This window comes from Eptatretus burgeri, chromosome 5 (genome assembly GCF_056783735.1).
Source record: "Eptatretus burgeri isolate ZD-2024b chromosome 5, Ebu_testis_v1, whole genome shotgun sequence".
NCBI classification, from domain to species: Eukaryota; Metazoa; Chordata; class Myxini; order Myxiniformes; family Myxinidae; genus Eptatretus; species Eptatretus burgeri.
Window position 1 is genome coordinate 113,325,889 of NC_140965.1, and position 23,816 is coordinate 113,349,704.

Sequence of the window (23,816 nt, forward strand, 5' to 3'; positions counted from 1 at the left end):
ATAAAAACATAAAGGGATGAAATCTCAAAAAAAAAAAAAACCAAACAAAGGTGGAATGACACCACATTTTGATGCGATAATATGACACCACAATCCTAATGGATTAGCATCACACCATCTTTTGACAGTTTACTTTTGTTGTGGGGTTGTGATCGATGAAGAAGAAGAATAACAATAAAGAATGACACCACATTATGATGCCACAATATGACACAACAATCCTCTTATGGTTTAGGATCACGACATCTTTTAACATTTCACTTTTGTTGTGGGATGGTGATGGAACAACGAAGTGAGTGAGATTTCTTTTGTTGTGGTTTGAGCATCATCATCATAACCACCACACTGAAAGGAATAATCACAACCTCAAGCTCACGGGAGCAGAACTTTTCACGGGTTATGAGCATTCTGTTTATTTTCAATGTTTTATATACTTTGTTCTTTTAGGATGGATTAAATCCATATATGTTATTAAAAAAAAATGATACTAGTTTCAGTTAATTTGGGCGTTGATTTAGATATGTATCACTTTTGAAATGGTTCTGTCCAGCATCCATTCACCCACCACCCCCCTAACCTCTTTTCACAATAAAACATCCATTCATTAGGACCATACTTGGTGCAGAGCATTGTTGCTGCCTAAGCAGTCTCCTTGGCTATTGGGCACAATCCTGTACAGGTCACCACTCCTGTGGTACAGGCCAGCAAGCTGGCACTCATTTTGCTGACCTCAAAAGGATGACAGGCAGAGTCAACCCCACCTGGTATTACTTCAACAGCCAAGGGGGGTTTGAACTCAGGATCCTAGGATCCCAAGCCCACCACACTAACCATTAAGCCAACACCAGGTGATACAATGAATAAATAAATAAACAATGTCATATTTATTTTTTTAATTTGGGTTGCATGCACTAGCCCAGAGACAACGTAACTTCCTCGCGTTGGATTCACCATCATAGCATCAGCAGTTGTTGAGGTAGGTCAGGCTACAGTTTAACATTGTTTTTAGTGGCGAAGAAGAAGTCTAAATTGGCAATTTAGCAATCTCTCATTGTGGTACTTTAACGATGTCTTTTGCATCTTCTTCAGTCTTGGTAGTTCAGAAAACACCCCAGAATAAAAGTTATGGCTTTAAATGCTTATAACCTCACTCTTTCGGAGTTTATGAGTGTATCATTGTGTCCACATTAGAATGGGAGTGCCATTTTTTTTCCACATCATCCCTCCATATGGGGTACTACAGTACTCCATCATACTAGCAAATACAACCCTTTGCTTCGCTGATGGGAATATTAAGGTGGGGGGGAAGAGAAAGGGAGGGGTGGTGGGGAAGGGGGTGTTCTGGATATGCATTTGATAGGGGGACTTGACGAAAGCCGGGGGTGGGGGGGTGAAAAAAACTGCAAAAAAAAAGGCTTTCATTTGTCTAATTCACACATTCTTTGTCGTTCTCATTCCTCTCCTCAACTGCTGGAGGGTTGTATGGTGGGGGGGGCTTTGGAGGAGGATAGCATGGGGCGGGGGTGGAAGCAGCATGGGAGGGGGAAGCAGCGTGAGTGGGGAGACAACAGGTGAAGGCAGCATGGGGGGATGGGGAGCAGTGTGAGGGCGAGGAAGCATGAGGGGGAGGGGAGGCAGTGCGAGGGGGAAGGCAGCGACAAAGAAAGGCAGCGTGATGGGAGAGCAGCATGGTTGGTGGGGAGGGTAGCATGATGGGTGGGGAGGGGGAGGCAGTGTGACAGGGAGTGGAGGCAGCGTGAGGGGGGAGGGGAGGGAAGCTTGAGGGTAGGGAAGTGTGAGGGGGTGGAGAAACAGTATGAAGAAAAGGGGAGGCAGTGTGAATGAATGGAAAGGCAGCGTGAGGAAATGGGAAGGCAATGTGAGGGTGAGGGGGAGGGGGGAGAAGGCAGTGTGAGGAGAGGGATACAAGGCAGCATAAGGGTAAGGGAAGGAAGTGTGAGGGGAGGGGAGGCAGCATACCAGAGCATTACTGGGGCAATAAAATATGCTCAAACAGCAACGTTTTATTTTTAATTGCCATGATCCATGTAAAACCCGGGTGGGAGCATTTAGACATTAAAACCCATGCTATCTACTTGGAAAAGGCCTGCCTGCATGCATGCCCCAACCCATATGCATTCCTGCAACCTGCTCACATACAGGCATGTACAAACACCACTACATCTGCCTCTCCCCCTTTCCCCTCATGTGTGCTGTCTTCGTACCTCTCCATTTTGAGCCACTGCCGACTATTAATATATTACAGAAACTATTAGTGGATTTATATGAATATTTTGTCATGAAAGCAGATCGCACAAAACAGGAAAAAACAAAACTGGGAATGTAATTTCCGAGAAAAAAAAATTGGACCCCTGTTGACTCGATCATCATGGATAGTAAAAGTAGGTTAGAGAGCATGACATTTTGCCAAATGAAGTTCCACTTTCTGCACATTCCTCAACCTTTTCTTCACCAAATATAATCGTTCACACAGTACAATAATATTGAGCTTTATGTTCATTTTTATTTTGTTTTTTTCTTTGTTTGTTAGCAGTTATGCAAAGGTTGGTATTTCCATCAGTGAAGCGATGGGTCTGACTTCTAGTGGTTTTGAAATGAAGCATCAAGCAGTTTGGTGAGTGCTCGCCAAGTGGCTTAGGCACTCAAGCAGGCACTCCAATGGAATGCCTGGCTTGGCAAGCGATTACCCATTGCCGTCGGTCATATAAACCCGTGCACCCAGGAATGTCCAAAGAATGTGTGAATTGAACAAATGAGTACTTTTTTTAGCAGCCGAAACGGCTGATAAGTTCAAGTCTGAAGCTAAAATTTTGTACTTCGGCTTAGTTTAAGAGATTCTCGAGGTTATGGCATGTGCAGAAATGAAATATAGCCTCGAACACTTGCGTCTCTGGACGTTTACAACGATTGATAATATGAGTGAGGAAAGTGAAAAAAATTTACTCTCATTAAGAAATCGTTGTGGCCTGTTCCAAGTCAAGGCATGGTTGAGCAGGCAAAAAAACATGTCGGCTTCAGACCCCAGCGATGAAACCCAGGATACGCCTTATGACCCCAGAGAGCAACCTGGCCAGTGATGCGCCTGATAAAGGTTATAATTTAAAAGGTCGTTAATTATCTTCAGAATGGGAATTTTAATCAACCCAAACACCCAATTTTCACTCTTGCACTTGTTTGGAGTTCCCTTAGTTTGCATGAAAAGATTCAGATTACTCGGTTTCACGGTTTTGGGGGTTATGGATGAAACTTCCTGTCATATATATATATATATATATATATATATATATATATATATATATATATATATATATATATATATATATATATATATATATGACACGAAGTTTCATCCATAATATCATCCATAATTTATTTATTCATTGTATCATCGTATACCCCGGTTAAAATAGGTGTACCATATCCCTGTGTCGTAAGAGGCGACCAGGGTTGCGTCAGGAAGGGCATCCGGCGTAAAACATGTGCCAAATCACTATGCGGATCATACGGATGATCCGCTGTGGCGACCCCGAACGGGAGCAGCCGAAAGAAGAAGAAGAAGATATATATATATATATATATATATATATATATATATATATATATATATATATATATATATATATATATATATATACACACAAGCCGGTAGGCAGACATGGGTAGTCGGCCGTTGCTAGGCAACGGAGGGGTCCACAGCAACGGTTCTTTCTCACACATAACTAGGACATACCATGAACTTACCATACCAGTTTCATGTCTATCTGACTCAGTCTCTGAGATATAACGAACTTCGTTTTTTTATTGTTTTCTACCAGGGTTCATTCAAAGTCTATCTTCTCCGACAGTTTTCATATGATCGGGCTGGAAATTTTTGACAATATGGCTGAATGTCCTGCCCACAGTCGCTCGTGGCCCGATTTTTGATTTTCGAAAAAATAAATTTTTATGATTTTTCAAAAATTTCAAAGTCCCGTTGCTAGGCAACGGTAGTGTCCATAGCAACGGTTCTCATTTGCACACAACTCGGTCATGGTATGAACCTACCAACCAAGTTTCATCGAAATCGCCATTGTATTAACTGAAGTCGCCATTTTAAATTCTGATAATAAGGGTAGAACAAATCTCCCCCCCCCAAATTTTTTTTTTTTCGACTCGATCGACTACCCAATATACATATATATCTTCTTCTTCTTTCGGCTGCTCCCGTTAGGGGTCGCCACAGCGAATCATCCGCATGATCCGCATAGTGATTTGGCACATGTTTTACACCGGATGCCCTTACTGACGCAACCCTGGTCGCCTCTTACGACACAGGGATATGGTACACCTATTTTAACCGGGGTATACACCGGCCCAGTGTACTGGTACTCATTTCGCCGACCTCGGAAGGATGACAGGCTGAGTCAACCCCCTGGTGTATTAATTCAGTGGTTCAACGGGGCTTGAACTCAGGACCTTTTCGATCCCAAGCCGCTGCCCTAACCACTGCGCCAACACCAGGCTCATATATATATATATATATATATATATATATATATATATATATATATATATATATATATATATATATATATATATATATATATATATATATATATATATATATATATATCCTCTTATTCTTCTTCTTTCGGCTGCTCCCTTTCGGGGTCGCCACAGCGGATCATCTGTATGATCCGCATCGTGATTTGGCACATGTTTTATGCCGGATGCCCTTCCTGACGCAACCCTGGTCGGCTCTTACGAGACAGGGATCTGGTACACTTATTTTAACCGGGGTATACACTGGCCCAGTACACTGGTACTCATTTCGCCGACCTTGGAAGGATGACAGGCTGAGTCAACCCCCTGGTGTATTAATTCAGTGGCCCAACGGGGCTTGAACTCAGGACCTTTTGGATCCCAAGCCGCTGCCCAAACCACTGCGCCAACACCAGGCTCCTATATATATATATATATAGTACACTAATAAAAGGCAGTGTCTGTGTCTGTGTCTGTCTGTCTGTCTGTGTCTGTGTCTGTGTCTGTGTCTGTGTCTTCTCCATAACTCCAAAACGATGATACCTATCAGCCTGAAACTTTGCAAGCATACCAAGAAAACTCCAAGGAATTGCAAGAGTGAAAATTGGGTGTTTGGATTAATTAATACACTCCTTTTGAAGATGATTAACGGCCTTATTTAATTAGATCCTTCATCAGGCGATCCTTGGCAACCTTCCTGTCTGGGGTCTTAAAGCGTTACCAAGGTAACCTCGCTGGAGTCTGAGGCCGCCATGTTTTTTGGCCTGCTCAACCATGCCTTGACTTGGAACAGGCCGCAACGATTTATTAACGATAGTAAAAAAAAACTCACTTTCCTCACTCATTTTATCGAATGCTTGTTAATCATAGCTACGAATCGGTGAGTACATCGCATTGCGTATAAACGCCTGGAGATATCAGCGTTCGTGGCTTTATTTTATTTGCGTATTTGAATTACTGAGAAAATCTCTTAAGCCAAACATTATTATATAATGTAGCTCCAGATTTGAAAGTATTGCAGTTGCAACTCGGAAAAAAAGTGTTGATTGTCCAATTCAGACGTTGCATGGGCGTGTTTTTTTCTCTTTCTGTCTTTCTCTTTCTGTCTTTCTGTCTTTGTCTTTCTGTCTTTCTCTCGACGTATCTGAATGGTTGTTATATCTCGATGGTGGTTATCTCCATATGTGTCTGGACAGTGATTATGTCCGGCCAGGGTTTGTCTCCAGATGTGTCTGGATGGTATTTATCTCTGGACGTGTCCGGATGGGAGTTTGTGTCCAGGCCGTGTTTATGTCTGGACAGGAGTTTGTCTCCGGACATGTCTGAGTGGTGTTTGTCTCCAGACAGCTTGGCTCCGGACGTGTCCGGGCAATGTTTGGCTCCGAACATATCTGGGCGGTGTTTATGTCCGGAAGAGGATTTATCTCCGGACATGTCCGAGCAGTGTTTGTCTCCGGACAGCTTGGCTCCAGAAACATCTGGGTGGTATTTATGTCCTGGCGGTGTTTGTCTCTGAACGTATCCGGGCAAGGTTTATCTGAGGGTGGGGTTTGTCTCCAGACATATCCGGATAGGAGTTTGTCTTCGGACATGTCCGGGCGGTGTTTGTCTCTGGACAGTATTTATAGTATGACCAGTAGAAAATGGATTTCAGACATTATTTTGTTTCCCTCTTCACTGTTATTCTATGCCGAAGTATTTTGATGAGACGGTATGAATGTTCGCAAAATGTTCTTTTTTTTCACTTTCCTCAGTGATATCATCGAATGCCTGATCGACATAGCTATTTGCTCTCTTCTCTGAACTCTTCTTCTCATCACCCTTGATGCACCAAAGTTTGCTCACAGCATGAAGAAATTCAGGGTCTGAGGATGTCTGCAGGCGTTTCACTGTTGCTCCTGATCCAGGTGAGCTTCAGGACAGATGATCCTATTTTTTCATTTGTGTTTTGAAATTCCCCCAAAACAAGGGTAATAGACACTCATGGTTTTTGGGTTGTAATCAGTACCGACTGCAGTTGGTAATCACACTGAATCAAATATGCTGATTCCTGAAGAATTGCCGATATCGGCCAAGCAATAATTGTGTGTGTGTGTGTTCATAAAGCATCGCATTTTCTTTCTGATACTCGCTCTCCCTGTCCATCTCCCTCTCCCTTTCCCTCTCCATCTCTATCCTTGCTCCACGCCCTCCTAATACAGTGCACAGCACCCTCCTCCCACACCTCTCTCTCTCCCTCCCACTGTCTCTTCTCTGGACATGTCCAGGCAGTGATTATGTACGGACGGTGTTCGATTCAGTACGTGTCCGGATGGTGTTTGTGTCCAGGCAGTGTTTATCCCCAGGTGGAGTTTTTGTCCGGGTGATGTTTGTCTCTGGACATGTTCAGGCGGTGTTTGTCTCTGGGCGTTATTTGTCTCTGGATGGTGTTTGTTTCCGTACCTGCCCATGATTTTCTCTGGATGGTGTTTGTCTCTGGATGTGTCTGGGCAGTACTTATCTCTTGACGTGTCCGGGTGGTATTTATGTCCGGATGGGAGTTTGTCTGCAGACATGTCCGAGTGATGTTTCCACATCCGGCCAGGAGTATGTCTCCGGACAGCTTCGCTCTGGATACGTATGTCGGGATTTGTCTCTGGACATGTCTGGGCAGTGTCTGTCTCTGGGCGGTGGTTGTCTCCAGGCCGTGTTTATAGTATGACCAGTAGAAAACAGATTTCAGACATCATTTTATTTCCATATCGACTTATTCTATGCAGAAACATTTTGATGAGACAGTTTGAATTGTAATTAACGCTCCACCGCATGTCAGCCTTCCCTTCCTCTCACCTAATGCTATCTTCCTTTCCCCAACCCCTCCTCACTCTCAGCCCCCTCATCGCTCCCCATTCCTCTGCTCTCTCTCTCTCTCTCTCTCTCTCTCTCTCTCTCTCTCTCTCTCTCTCTCTCTCTCTCTCTCTCTCTCTCTCTCTCTCTCTCTCTCTCTCTCTCTCTCTCTCTCTCTCTCTCTCTCTTTTCCCCTCCACCTCGTCACTCCCCCCCTGTCTCCCTCTCTTTCTCTCTCTCTCCCATCTTTTTCTCTCCCCCCCCCCTTAGTAATCCCATCAGTGAAGTGACGGGTGGTATCTGCTTGCGTATATATATATATATATATATATATATATATATATATATATATATATATATATATATATATATATATATATATATATATATATATATATATATATATATATACACACAGTAGACTAGGCGTAAGTCGGCAGCTTGTAACTCGTCACTTCGCATAAGTCGGCAGCATCAAGAAGTCCCGAATTTATCTCATGTTAAATCATTTTGAATAAAGGGTCATCCATCTGTAAGTCGTCATCTCTAAGTCGTCACTTCGTCTAAGTCGTCAGATGTTGTCCGTTCCCGCGTAATGGAAACTCAAGTAAATTACCACTCCTAACTCGTCACACGGAACTGCTACCTCGTGAGAAGCCCAATTTCATGGAATCGTGATGCTCGCTCATTGGTTTACACCGTCAGTGATAGGCTATTTATAACTGCGTACACACGTTGATCGCACTGCAGGCAGGACAATGGCGACGAAGCGTAAGCTTACAACTAAAACCTACCAAGAAAAATACGACATTATCCAGTTTTGCGAGGCAAACCCACTGATGAAGAAAACAGCCATAGCTGAGAAGATGGACATCAAACGGCAGACATTGAACGATATCTTGAAGAATAAGGGTAAGATATTTGGACAAGTGGAGAAGATCACGAGGGCGGTGGTAAGTGTGAAACGCGTGAAATGTGTGTCCTTTGAAGATGTCGATGACGCGCTCATCATCTGGTTCCGGCAAATGTTGGCTCAGCCAAATATTCGCTTGGACGGTGAAATGTTGCTGCTGAAGGCACGTAAATTCGCTGCGGACCTCGGGCATGATGATGCCGAGACCTTGCCGATGCACTGGATAGACAGATTCAAAGTGAGGTGGGGAATCGGCAAGGTCAAGAGGTGCGGCGAATCAGGCAGCGTGGATTCGCTGATACTGTCTGGATGTGATGCGTCGATACTGTCTTTTGGTGGAGGATTGCCCAGACAACATCATGGAATACAATGACCGGTTTGAGTCCTTTCTCATGCACCAGATGCCCAAGAGTTTGAGGCAGTCAAACATAACGGATTACTTCTCGAAGGAGTAAAGGATCAATCTAGCTTCGTGTTGAAGTCTGATCATGGTTTTATATTGGCTTATTTTGTACATTACCGCACTCACTTACACATTGGCATTGAGTGGTAATCATCACCACGATGACTGTGTGTCATGTAATTTGTCACCATACCATCACTGATGGTATATGAGTTGTCTTACAGTTGTTCATTATCTTTACTTTTGATAAAGTGATTCATGAATTCCATCTTTGCTTGATCACTTTCCAACTCACCAATGAACCCCCACCTATGCCCCGAGGATTGTGTTTTCCTTTTGGTACAATAGCCGGCTCTCACACATACGTGTCCAGGCCACGCACGACTTCATCCTTCACCCCACAGTCATCATGAATGTTCGCATACGCGTAAGTCGTCACATTTCTAAGTCGTCACTGTTTTCTCGGTCCCCATGGTGACGACTTGCGCCTCGTCTACTGTATATATATATATATATATATATATATATATATATATATATATATATATATATATATATATATATATATATGTGTGTGTCGGTCGTCTTTCGGCTGCTCCCATTATCGGGCCGCCACAGCGGATCATCCGTGATGATCCGCATACTGATTTGGCATAGGTTTTACGCCGGATGCCCTTCCTGACGCAACCCTGGTCGCCTCTTACAACACAGGGATAAGGATTGGGTTTCGCCATGATTCCCGGCTGTCCTACACCCTCTCATGGCACGGCCCAGTGCAGAGCCCCCGTCCTCAAGCGATCCTCCAACCCAAGCCTCCGAGTCGCCGGATTTTAGGCGCACGCTACTACGCCCGGCATATATATATATATATATATATATATATATATATATATATATATATATATATATATATATATATATATATATATATATATATATATATATATCTTCTTCTTCTTTCGGCTGCTCCCGTTAGGGGTCGCCACAGCGGATCATCCGTCTCCATTTCGCTCCAACCTACCGCATGTCCGCCCTCACCGCATCCATGAACCTCTTATTTGGCCTTCCTCTTCTCCTCCTACCTGGTGGCTCCATCCTCAGCATCCTACTCCCGATATACTCCGCTTCCCTCCTGTGCACATGTCCAAACCATCTCAATCTCGCCTCTCTCACTTTGTCTCCAAACCGTCCTACCTGCGCTGCCCCACTAATATACTCATTCCTTATCCTCTCCATCCTCGTCACTCCCAACGAGAATCGCAACATCTTTAACTCTTCCACCTCCAGCTCTGCTTCCTGTCTTTGTCAGCGCCACCGCCTCCAAACCATACAACATAGCTGGTCTCACTACCATCTTATATACTTTCCCCTTCACTCTTGCAGCTACCCTTCTGTCACAAATCACTCCTGCAACTCTTCTCCACCCACTCTATCCTGCCTGCACTCTCTTTTTCACTTCTCCACCACACTCTCCGTTACTTTGGACAGTTGATCCCAAGTATTTAAACCAATCCACCTTCCCCACCTCAACTCCTTGCAACTGCACCATATCACCACCCTCCTTCTCATTTACGCACATCTACTCCGTCTTACTCCTACTGACTATCATTCCCCTTCTCTCCAGTACGTACCTCCACCTCTCAAGGCTCGCCTCAACCTGCTCCCTACTCTCCCTACAGATCATGATGTCATCCGCGAACATCGTAGTCCATGGAGACTCCAGTGTGATCTCGTCCGTCAACCTGTCCATCACCATTGCAAACATGAAAGGACTCAAAGTGGATCCTTGGTGCAATCCCATTTTTACCTTAAACCGGTCCGTCATTCCTACCGCACACCTCACCGCTGTCACACTGTCCTCATACATATCCTGCACCATCCTCACACACTTCTCTCCCACTCCCGACTTCCTCATACAATGCCACAACTCCTCTCTTGGCACCCCATCATAAGCTTTCTCTAAATCCACAAACAGACAATGTAACTCCTTCTGGCCTTCCCTATACTTCTCCATCAACATTCTCAAAGCAAACATCCTATCAGTGGTGCTCTTTCCTGGCATAAACCCATATTGCTGCTCACAAATCATCACCTCTCCTCTCAACCTGGCTTCCACGACTCTTTCCCACAACTTTATGGTGTGGCTTAACAACTTTATCCCTCTGTAATTACCACAGCTCTGCACATCACCCTTGTTCTTGAAAATCGGAACCAGTGCACTTAATCTCCACTTCTCCGGCGTCCTCTCACTTTCCAAGATTTTATTAAACAATCTGGTTAACAACCCCACTGCCATCTCTCCTAAACACTTCCATGCCTCCACTGGTAAATCATCTGGGCCAACCGCCTTTCCACTCTTCATCCTCTTCATAGCAGTCCTCACTTCATCCTTACTAATCCACCCCACTTCCTGATTCACTATTTCCATCTCTTTCTCTCTTTCTCTCTTTCTCTCTTTCTCTCTTTCTCTCTTTCTCTCTCTCATTTTCTTCATTCATAAGCTCCTCAAAGTACTCCATCCACCTTCTCAACACGCTCTCCTCGCTTGTCAGCACATTCCCATTTGCGTCCTTTATCACCCTAACCTGCAGCACATCCTTCCCAGCTCGCTCCCTCTGTCTTGCCAATCGGTACAAATCCTTTTCCCCTTCTTTTGTGTCCAACTTCTCATACGGCTTGCCGTATGCCTTTTCCTTAGCCTTTGCCACCTCTCTCTTCGCCTTGTGCCGCCACTCCTTGTACTCCTGCCAACTTTCTTCATGTTTCTGGCTATCCCACTTCTTTTTTGCCAACCCTTTCTTCCTTATACTTTCCTGTACTTCCTCGTTCCACCACCAAGTCTCCTTATCTTCCTTCCTCTTTCCAGATGTCACACCAAGTACCTTCCTAGCTATCTCCCTCACCACTTCTGCTGTAGTTGCCCAATCATCCCACCCCTCTTTACCACCATCCAACACCTGTCTCACCTCCTCCCTAAATTCCACACAACAGTCTTCCTCCTTCAGCTTCCACCATCTGGTCCTTGGTTTAGCCCTCACTCTCTTCCTCAACCTCACCTCCAAAATCATCCTGCAGACCACCAATCGATGCTGTCGAGCTACACTTTCCCTGCCACCATCTTACAGTCTCTAATCTCTTTCAGGTTGCATCTCCTGCTTAAAGGCCCTGTCACATTTTGACAATTTAGCCAGCGTATGCCTGACGTATGAAAAATTTGGCTAAAACGCTGGCACACGTCAAATACGTGATGGGTAAGTTTGTATACGTTAAGAGCACGCTGGCATACGTCGTAGTACACTGGCATACGTCGTAGTATGCTAGCATATGTCGTAGTACGCCGAGCTGTTAGACAAATTTTCCGTGCTTGAAATTTTCCGACGTATGCCAGTGTATGACTCGCACGTTCCGCATACGCTGGCATAAGTTGTAGGCACGTTACGCGATCGTTGACACACGTCGACACACGTTGCTTGTAAGTTACTCATAAGTTGAAACACGTCGAGGTAATATCTACGCAGTGGTTCTTAACCTTTTGTAGCCGCGACCCCCCCCCCCAAAAAAACCCTGGAGTCTGATGGGTTCCTCCTGTGAAGCCCGTTTTTATATACCCATTCCCCTAAACGCTGCCAATACGCCATTATACGGTAGCTGTAAGTTAGAAACACATTCACTAAGTTCTGTGGTTGTCCGAAAGACGTCAATCAAATACGTCAATGTGCGTTGGATATACGTTACACATAGGTTCAAAGCACGTTACTCATATGTACAAAGCAAGTTACTCATAGGTTGAAAATTAAGTTTCGGGTATGCTAAACATTACCTCGACGTGTTTCGACTTATGAGTAACTTAAAAGTAACGTGTGTCAACGATCGCGTAGCGTGCCTACAACTTATGCCAGCGTATGCGGAACGTGTGTCATACGCCGAGTTCGTCGAGAAATTTTCAACATGCTGAAAATTTGTCGGCGAACTACGACGTATGCCAGCATGCTCTTAACGTAAACAAAACTTACCCATAACGTATTCGACCTGTGCCAGCTTGGTTCGGTAAATTTTTCATTCGTCGGTATACACTGGCGAATACGTCAAGGTGTGATGGCGGCTTGACACTTCGATGTCTAGTGCGGTTATGATTTGAATCGTCTCACCGCAGCCTATGAATAGCCTATGCCACATGATCGTCGGCGATACGCCGCCGCGCTATGCATATAAGTTAGACTATCGTTGGGCATAGGTTGTGAACACCGACAACACGCTCAGCGTTCGTTGGTATAAGTTATCTATATGTGATTGAAACGTTCTGTGTACGTTACTTATACGTTATGCATACGCCCAACACGTTATTATATGCTCAAAACTTAAAAAAAAACATCAATAGTTCAGCATACGCCAGCGTTTTACATACATTTTGATACCTTGCCATACGCTGGCTAAAACGTCAAGGTGTGACAACCCCTTAAGATGTAATCCATCTGTGTGCACTTTCCTCCACTATTGTATGTCACCCAGTGTTCCTCTTTCTTCTTGAAATATGTATTTACCACTGCCATTTCCATTCTTTTTGCAAAATCGACCACCATTTGCCCTTCCACATTCCTCTCGTTGAGACCGTACCTACCCATCACCTCCTCATTCTCTTTATTCCCTTCCCCAACATGCCCATTGAAATCTGCTACAATCACGACTCTTTCATCCTTGGATACACTGTCCACCACTTCATCTCACTCGCTCCAGAAATCTTCTTTATACTCCATCTCACACCCCATCTGTGGGGCATATGCACTGATGACATTCCTCATCCCCCCCCTCAATTTCCAACTTCACACTCATCACTCGGTCCGACACTCTCCTCTCCTCCAATACCCTCTTGACATACTCCTGCTTCAGGATTACCCCGACACCATTTCTCCTCCCATCCACACCATGGTAGAACAGTTTGAAACCACCTCCAATGCTCCTAGCCTTACTCCCCATCCACTTGGTCTCTTGTACACACAGTATGTCCACCTTTCTTCTCTCCATCATGTCAGCCAACTCTCGCCCTTTGCCAGTCATCATCCCAACATTCAGAGTTCCAACTCTCACCTCTACACTTCTACCCATCCCCCTCTCCCACTGCCTCTGGACCCGCCTTCCCCGTCTCCTTCTACTCCTTCGCCCAGCAGTAGCACAATTTCCATGCAGAAACATTCTACATATATGTATATACACATATGTATATATGTATGTATATATATATATATATATATATATATATATATATATATATATATATATATATATATATATATATATATATACACACAGTAGACTCGGCGTAAGTCGTCACCATCGGGACCGAGAAAAAAGTGACGACTTACAAATGTGACGACTTACGCGTATGCGAACATTCATGATGACTGTGGGGTGAAGGATGAAGTCGCGCGTGGCCTGGACACATATGTGTAAGAGCCGGCTATTGTACCAAAAGGAAAGCAATCCTCGGGGCATAGGTGGGGGTGAGTTGGTGAGTTGGAAAGTGATCAAGCAAAGATGGAATTCATGAATCAGTTTATCAAAAGTAAAGATCATGAACAACTCTGTAAGACAACTCGTATACCATCGGTGATGGTATGGTGACAAATTACATGACACACAGTCATCGTGGTGATGATTACCACTCAATGCCTATGTGTAAGTGAGTGCGGTAATGTACAAAACAAGCCAAGATAAAACCATGATTGGACTTCAACACTAAGCTCGATCGATCCTTTACTTCTTCGCGAAGTAATCCGTTATGTTTAACTGCCTCAAACTCTGGGGCATCTGGTGCATGAGAAGGGATTCAAACCGAATCGGCCGAAACCGAATATTTGGCTGAGCCGACATTTGCCGAAACCAGATGATGAGCACGTCATCGACATCTTCAAAGGACACACATTTCACGCATTTCACACTTCCCACCGGCCTCACGATCTTCTCCACTTGTCCAAATATCTTGCCCTTATTCTTCAAGATATCGTTCAATGTCTGCCGTTTGATGTCCAACTTCTCAGCTATGTCTGTTTTCTTCATCAGTGGATTTGCCTCGCAAAACTGGATAATGTCGTATTTTTCTTGGTAGGTTTTAGTTGTAAGCTTACGCTTTGTCGCCATTCTCCTGCCTGCAGTGCGATCAACGTGTGTACGCAGTTATAAATAGCCTATCACTGGCGGTGTAAACCAATGAGCGAGCATCACGATTCCATGAAATCGGGCTTCTCATGAGGCAGCAGTTCCGTGTGACGAGTTAGGAGTGGTAATTTACTTGAGTTTCCATTACGTGGGAATGGACAACATCTGACGACTTAGACGAAGTTAAGACTTAGAGATGACGACTTACAGAGGGATGACCCTTTATTCAAAGGGATTTAACATGAGATAAATTCGGGACTTTTTGACGCTGCTGACTTAGGCGATGTGACGAGTTCCACGCTGCCGACTTACACCTAGTCTACTGTATATATATATGTATATATATATATATATATATATATATATATATATATATATATATATATATATATATATATATATATATATATATATATATATATATATATATATAATATGAGGAGGAGTGATGTAAGCGCCACATCGGCCATTTTGTAGTTGATGCCATATTGCACTATTTTAACCCTTCCCCTATCATCTGAGCCTATCATCATCATATCATTAAAAAATGTCGCTTTCAGCACTCCTCGCAGGGCCTCATATGTATATATGTATGTATATATAAATATATAAGACCACACGGTAAGACTGCACCTTCTGAAGGTGAGTACATATGACGATATTTTCTGAATTTAATTGCATGATCAACTTTGGGACGTTCATTGGACAGAATTATTAATTGCGAAGTTCATTGGAGATAATTATTATTTATCTGTTAATTCTGACAAACCAATAATCAACCACCCAACACTTTGATGATCAGCATTTTTATAAATACTACTGCTTTCCCAATGATTATGCAGTTGAAGTTGATTTGGACACTGCTTTAACAAACACACTTCAACACTATTTAAAGTTCGGTGTGACTTGATGTCGAGATTCCACCTTTGTTTTGTTTTGCATTTGCTTGTGATGGAGCAGCCACCAACCAAGATCATCAATGTCATATTCTTCCTTCGTCTTTGATTCCCCATTTGGTGACTAAGGTGCTGGAGAACAGCAACGATTAAGAATGGAATAAAAATATTACAATTGCATTCTCTCCATGACCTGGACAAGCGATAATATTGACCTTGGGTGGTGCTTTGGAGGAATTGTCATCATGTGGTGCAGCGGAGCCTATTCGACATGGCGTGACAAACACAATTTGCACAAGTGTACACTTTGTTCACAGGACACAACGAGGCCATGTATCACATTTATCATCGACATGCGCACCTCACAATATATGGCAGATAAAGATAAGATGAAAATAAAATCGTGATCGATAAATACCACCATCAATATACTGTATCAATGATATATATATATATATATACATATATATATATATATATATCATCTGGCATGATATTGCACCTGTTGATGATTTCTCAACACTATATGAGGCACACGTACGTTCAAACGTTCACTCACTCAGACGGTTCTGTTCCTTTCCGCATGTGTCCCGCAGACATGGTGTTCCACAGCGTAGAGTGAGGTCTCGCCTCGTGGTCGTCACTCGTGTTTTAACTCCTCCCTAGATCGGTTTCCTTTTCCCCTCGTCGTGAATCGTCTTGCACAATGGGCGGAAAGTGACGCGTTCACACCAAACAGCGACAGCACAATTTTGCCCAAACATTTCATTGTAAGGGCCGAGTTTGAACCGTCTGTACCAGGAAAACAATTCCATTTGAAAGCTCTTGAACAAATATAATATATTGAGCATTTAACTTGATGGGAGCAAGTGTTATTGGTAATTACAATAGGTTGTTGTATGTTCATGACATAACTATAATCCATATATATATATATATATATATATATATATATATATATATATATATATATATATATATATATATATATATATATATATATATATATATATTATGTACTCGAACATGGTTTTCTCAGGACTTGTAGATAGTTTGGCTCAGCAAAGTTGATTGGGTTGGGAAAGTGGAGGAGGAAGGGGGGGGGGGGGACGTGGTAATGGGAGGGGAAAGGGGACTGAAGGTAATGTCGTTCATTGGTCTCACTGTTCACAAATATATATATATATATATATATATATATATATATATATATATATATATATATATATATATATATATATATATATATATATATATATATATATATATATATATATATATACCAAAACGCTTGCTTTAAAGTGTGTTGACATATTTGCATTAACTTTGAAAAGGGAAGAAATTAAATGAACAATGAATTTGGAGAAAACATGCGTCTGTGAAGATCAACAATGGAGAAGGAAATGTGATCGTGATGATTGTTGTGCTAAGTTTGTGCCCAGACGGTTCATTTCTGTCTGTCTGTCTGTCTACAAACCTCAGTTTATAGTCAAGAAACAATATATTTAATTTGATTGTTGTGTTTTGAACAAAAATCGGAACGTGAATCAGAAGACAAACCTGCCGTTTAACAGTACTTTGCCTCTGAATTTATCCTGATTGCACATGTGCAGATGGGAGTGTGGTATTTTTTTTGATCTCTCTGCCTGTCTGGCAGTCAAACAAAATGGAAAATCGTTTGGAACAGGAAACTTACTGTTTTTAAGGACGTCATAAAAGACACAAACAAGAGACATGAATAACTAATGTAACATGTTAAATATGGTGTAAAAGTCCGCTGCCTTACTTCCATCTTAACTCTCCTCTTCTTTACTCTCAGGTTATGGCCCCTGGTCCAATCACTGTCTACTCTGCAAAATAATTCATCTACACTTATTTTATCTATACCATTCATTATCTTAAACATCTCAATCATATCTCCTCGTAACCACCTCCTTTCTCATGTATAAAGCCCTGTCTCCTTCAGCCGATCCTCATAGCTGAGTCTAGCTCGGCCCAGAATCAATCGAGTATCCCTGCGCTGAACCCTCTCTGTGGCATCTATGTCCTTCCGAAGTTGTGGTGACCAAAACTGGACACAATATTCTCGATGTGGCCCTCACTAAATTCCTATACAATGTTAACACAACCTCTTTTGATTTATAAATGATCACCCTCCGACTACAACTTGAAACCCTATTTGCTTTCCCTATAGCTGCCTGGCTTTACCTCTCGTTGTTGTATGCTTACCCCTCATTACACAGGTTGTCCCACATTGAAGTGAAACAACTATTGAAGCCTTATATAAAATTTTATTAAAAAATGCAAACGGAGGATTATTGACACAGCTCAGAGTCGGTCTGCTTGGGTTTCATTTGGTAAATGGGTACATATCATTCAGGTAAATTGGGGTATGTTATAGTTAACATTCAACATGTGCAACAGCACAGACTAAGTCACAACAGTACTCATTTTCCCTCCGCACATTTTCTAACATCTCCGGGGTTATGGAGGTCACTGTCACTGTGATGCGCTCTTTCAGCTGAACAATGTACTGCACCTTTGTGTGGGACACTTTGCACTTCACATGTAAACTTTATACATAAAAGTTATAAGGATTCAAAGTTGTTTCATTTCAATGTGAACACCCTTATATGTGCAACCCGCAGATCCTTCTCCTGTGTGACATGCTCCAAAATTACCCCTTGCATCCTGTAATCTCTTTTCATTGTTCTTTCCCATCCCCAACACCTTACACTTGTTCAGGTTGAATTGCATCTGCCAATCTTTTGCCCAATCCATACAGTATCAATACTTTCCTGAATCTGATCACCACCCCCTCTGCTGTCCACCTCACCTCAAAGCTTTATGTCATCTGCAAATTTGGAAAGCCTACTCGTCACACCACTATCCAAATTCTTGATGTAAATATTGAATAGTAATCCCTGAGGTACCCCACAACTTACATCTTCCCATCAAGACATCCTCCCACTCACAGCCACTCTCTGCTCCCTATCACTAAGCCAGTTTGCAATCGAATTAGCTACCTGACCAGCCACTCCACAAGCCCTCACTTTGGCTAACAACCTCCGATGTGGTACCTTATCAAATGCCTTCTTAAAGTCTAGATATACTATGTCCACTGCCTTTCCCTCATCCACCCAATCAGACACTGCTTCATAGAACTCTAACATATTTGTTCGACAGGAACTATCTTTGGTAAACCTATGCTGACTACCTTTATGTATTTGTTTCAATGGTTCCTCATCCGGTCTTTAATTAATGTCTCCAACACCTTCCCCACAACTGAAGTCAAAACTAACAGGTCTATAGTTTCCCAATTATTCTCTGGATCCTTTATTAAATAATGGTGTAACATTTGTTACTCTCCAATCCTCCGGTACCTGTCCTGTCTCCAGTGAGCAATTGAAAATATCCGTTAACATCTCATTTACCTGCTCAGCCACCTCTCTCAATACTCTCGGTTGCATATTATCTGAACCCGGAGCCTTATCTTCTCTTAGATTTCCTCGCTGTTCCTTTACTTCCTCCACTCCAACCTGGATCTTCTGTGAAAACCCTTCCTCACCTCTCACTAACCTCTCTCGGTGCTGGTCCTCAATGGGCCCACACTTGTCCAAACCTGTTCTTTTCCACAACTGCCTAAAGGATGCCTTGCTATTAATCTTATTATGTTTAATATTCTTCGCCATGTCCTTCTCATACTCTCTTTTGGCTTGCTGAGCTATTTTCTTAACTTGCCTCTGTTTCCTCTGAGAGTGATATAAATCTTACTCCAGTCATGTTCTTTTAAACCTCATAAATACCTTCTGCTTCAGGAGATATCTATTGTGTCATCATCTTGAGAGGCCTCTGTTGCAACGGTTCACAGTACTTAATGTATAGGCATGACTAGAGAGGGTATTTGGGGTGTGTAGGGAGGGGTCCTTACCCAATATTTTCCAAGAAGGACATCCACACTTCAATAATAAGCTGCCTTTACCAACAGCCTATCTTTTTGATTACAACGGATTCCTCCCTGCTACCTCCTGTGCCATTGTTTTTCATCCCATGCCCTGTTTTGGTTCAATGGCTTGTTTTAATATCATTTCTGATAGAATAAACACCACACCACGCAAAATCACATTCCCATCCCCCTCCTCCCCACCACCCCCTCCCACCCCCCCCCCAATCAAACTTTGCCATGCATCAGACGCACACCTCATTCAGGATTCAGGACCTTGAGTGGTATGGCCAGCCTTCGTTAGTGAAACATGCCTTGTCTGCTCCTCCAGGACTTCCTGGGATTTAAGTTGAGTTGGGGTGTAGACGACTCACCTACACCTGATTATATATATATATATATATATATATATATATATATATATATATATATATATATATATATATATATATATATATATATATATATATATATATATATATATATATACGAATAAGGCTATATACATCGTATGTCTGCGTCTTTGCCATCAGAGAGGTCTTCAGAGGAAGGTTGCCATCAGAGAGGTCTTTGACATCAATCCCCCGTTTGTACCTATCGCTGCCACTGGATTTCTACAAACGCTGAAGTGTTGTGTCAAGTGCAGCAGAAAGGAAGATAGAAAAATAGGGGAAACACTCCTGGGCACTCACCTGGTAGAATAATGATGCTGAGGAGGAAGTGAACGTGAGACCAAATCAGAAAAATGTATCAATGAATCAATGTTATAGCAAATACCTATTTTGGGGGAAACGCCCTTCCATAAATCCCCTTTGACCCCGATTTTTGTAAAAAAAAAATAGCGTGAAGAAACTTTGGTACATCACGGGTGATGAAGGTTGTGGTTAAGTTCTGTTGAAGTTGTGTGTGTAGTTTCGGAGAAGAAAGCAAATATATTTTCTGGAGGGCATCCCCCCTGTCAACCTTCTTAGATCCCAATTTTTTCTTAATGTTATGAACAATCTTTGGTGTGTTGGGGTGATGAAGGTTGTAGTCAAATTCCATCAGAATTGTGTATGGAGTTTCTGTGAAGAAAGCAAATACCTATTGGAGGTGGGGGGGGGGAGGTGTAGACCCCCGCAGACCCTGATTCTTTTTTTTTTTTTTTGTTGTAATACAAACAAATTTTGGTACAAACTGGGTAATAAAGGTTGTGTTGAAGTTTCTTTGAAATCGTATGTGTAGTTTCCTCGAAGAAATTGCAAGTATTTGTGGAAGGACGGACAGACTGATGATGCGCCATCACATGAGCTCCCCGGAACTACGTTCCAGGTGAGCTAAAAACCAAAACTGCGTGTACCATGTGCAATAAGCTGGTTTGTTGTCATCATTCATTTCTGCTGTGGTTAACCTGTAAATAGATGAGTGATCTAACCTGACGTGTCAAGTGTCTGTGAAGTTGGTGTCATGCTATCTCATATACAGTGCCGACAGAAAGTCAACACCCCATTTCAAATTTTTCACCTTTTATTACCTTATCGCCTGGAATTAAATTGCATTAAATCAGACTTTTTCCACCTATATTTACACATCGTAACCCACAACTTGCAAGTGAAAAACAAATTCTACAAATTTCAGAAAATAAATTAAAAATACAAAACTGGAATACCGTGGTTGTGTAAGTGTCCACCCCTCTGAGTTAATACTTGGTGGAAGCACCTTTGACAGCAATTACAGCTGTGAGTCTGTTGTGTTGAGCTCGGTCTCAACCAACTTTGCACACATTAATTGAGCAATATTTGCCAATTCTTCTACACAAAACTGTTCAAGCTCAGTAAAGTTGTGTGGGGAGTGTTGATGGACAGCAATCTTCAAGTCATGCCACAGATTTTCGATTGTATTTAGGTCGGGGCTCTGACTGGGCCACTCAAGAACATTTATTGTTTTCTTCCTTAGCGACTCCAGTGTAGTTTTGGCTGTGTGCTTCGGGACATTGTCATACTGAAAGGTTAACCTCCGTCCCAATTTCAGCCTTCTTGCAGAGGGAAGCAGGGTTTCCTCTAACATTTTTCTGTATTTTGCTCCATCCATTTTCCCTTCTGTCGTGACAAGTGCCCCAGTCCCTTCTGTTGAGAAACATCCCCATAACATGATTCTGCTACCACCATGCCTCACGGTAGGGATGGTGTTCTTTGAGTAATGTATTGTGTGGGGTTTGTGCCAAACATAACGTTTTGCATTTTAGGGCAAAAAGTTCCATCTTGGTTTCATCAGACCACATAACATTTTGCCACATGGCCTCAAAATCTCCAGAGTGGGTTTTTGCATACCTGAAACAGGACTCAAGATGGGCTTTTGTGAGTAATGGCTTCCTTCCAGCCACCCTACCTTACAGGCCAGACTGGTGGAGTTCTTTGTACATTGTTTTCACATGCACACAGTGACCAGTCTTTACTATAAAGGCCTGTGGCTCTTTCAAAGTTGCCATTGGCCTATTGGTGGACTCTCCGATCAGTCTTCTTCTTACTTGGTCATCCAGTTTGGAGGGACGGTCTGATCTAGGCAGGGTCTTGGTGATACCATACACCTTCCACTTCTTAATGATTGTCTTGACTGTGCTTCAATGGATATTCAAGGCATTTTAAATATTTTCACACCTATCCCATGATCATTGCCTTTCCACAACTTTATCCTGGAGGTCTTTTTTTTTTTTTTTTTTTTTTTTTTTTTTTTGTATACCTTGGTCGAGGCTCGTATGAGAGCTAACACACAACTCACAGCAAGGAGGCATGAGACAAGAGGGGCGGGAGTGGAAGGGACAAAACATTGGGGAACAGACACAGGTGAACTGTGGAAGGGAGAGGGATGGGGATGGGACGGGGAACATGGCGAGGGGAAGATGGACATTAAAGGGACTTTCAGGAAGGAAAGCAGGAGAATTGAAGGAAGTGGGCTTGGGTGGATTATCGGGGGTAGAAAAGATCGAGGATTTGGATGGGGGAAGATAAGAGGTGGTGGTGAACAGCTGTTTTGAAAGCCTGAAGGGAAGAATGGGAAAGAATAGAGTGAGGAAGTTTATTCCAAAGGCGGGAAAAAGAGGAATGAAAGAGTGAAGATGAGCAGTGATTCGTGATTTTGGTAGTTTTACCAGAAGGGGGTTGTTGGCGGACCTTGAGCGCCCTGTGGAAATGTGGTTGGGACAAATCGCAGAGAGAGCAGGGGGGCAAGGCTGGAGAGGAGTCGGTAGAAGACAGAAAGACCACCGACCAACCTGCGGTGATTGAGTGAGAGGCCCAAAGACTCAGCTTCATTGCGGGAGATGCCAATGATCTTAAAAGCCCTGGTTTCGACAGCGTGAAGTCGAGAAAGGTGGGAGGCAGGAGCACCAGCCCAGAGGGGAGAGCAGTACTCCATCAGGCTACGGACAAAAGCTTTGTAAGTAGTCAGGAGCTCAAGAGGGCCGAGGAAGGACTTTGCACGACGGAGGATTCCCAGTCGGCGACTGGCTTTTGAGGCAAGGTTGGAAATGTGACTTTCCCAGGAAAGGTCATGGCAGATAGTGAGACCCAGAAGCTTGAAAGAAAAGACTTCTTCCAGAGGATTGTTGAGAAAGTGGATGGGGGGTTTTGTAAACGGTCCTTTCGAAGAGACATAGTGAGAGTGTGAGATTTGTCTGGATTGAAAGACATGTTCCACGTGTTGGACCAGTTTGTGATTTTATCCAGATCTGCAGTGAGCGAAGAAGCTGCTGCTTGCCGGTCTGAGGGATGACAGATGGTACGGCAGAGGGTTGAGTCATCGGCAAAGAGAAATAGAGGATTTTCCAGAGAGTCCGAGAGATCATTGATGAAAACCAGAAAAAGAACAGGGCCCAGAACGCTACCTTGAGGAACTCCAGCCTGCACAGGAAGAGGGGATGAAAGAACTCCATTTAGGGCCACACGTTGACTGCGACAGGAGAGGAAGTCTGCGAGCCATGAGTGGAGATGGCCTTGAATACCATGGGCAGAGAGTTTGGTGAGTAGGGCAGGGTGCCAGACTGTGTCAAAAGCACGTGTTATGTCCAGGGATACGGCTCGGATTTCCTGTCTGGCATTGAGGACCTCCATCCATTGATGGGAGAGCAGTAGCAGCATATCTAGGGTAGAGTGACCTGGTCTG

General features: G+C 43.1%; 1 protein-coding gene and 1 long non-coding RNA gene across 5 annotated transcripts in view; one reads left to right on the top strand and one right to left on the bottom strand.

The window, feature by feature from the left end:
- The window catches only part of LMO2 (LIM domain only 2), a 28,418-nt gene extending 11,972 nt beyond the window's left edge, over window positions 1–16,446 (bottom strand). For 2 of the 3 annotated variants that reach the window (XM_085883386.1, XM_085883388.1), the window contains exon 1: window positions 16,293–16,446. In XM_085883386.1, coding sequence (XP_085739512.1) covers window positions 16,293–16,333 — 41 coding nt within the window. In that variant the 5' untranslated portion in view covers window positions 16,334–16,446. Of the gene's footprint in view, window positions 1–16,274 lie in introns of all 3 variants that reach the window. The other variant, XM_085883389.1, reaches the window with a different exon arrangement.
- LOC147027183 (uncharacterized) overlaps window positions 5,293–23,816 on the top strand; it is a 96,104-nt gene continuing 77,580 nt past the window's right edge. The window contains exons 1-3 of one of the 2 annotated variants that reach the window (XR_015058722.1): window positions 5,293–5,422; window positions 6,297–6,449; window positions 20,901–20,987. This is a non-coding gene — a long non-coding RNA (uncharacterized LOC147027183). The remainder of the gene's footprint in view (window positions 5,423–6,296; window positions 6,450–20,900; window positions 20,988–23,816) is intronic. The other variant, XR_015058723.1, reaches the window with a different exon arrangement.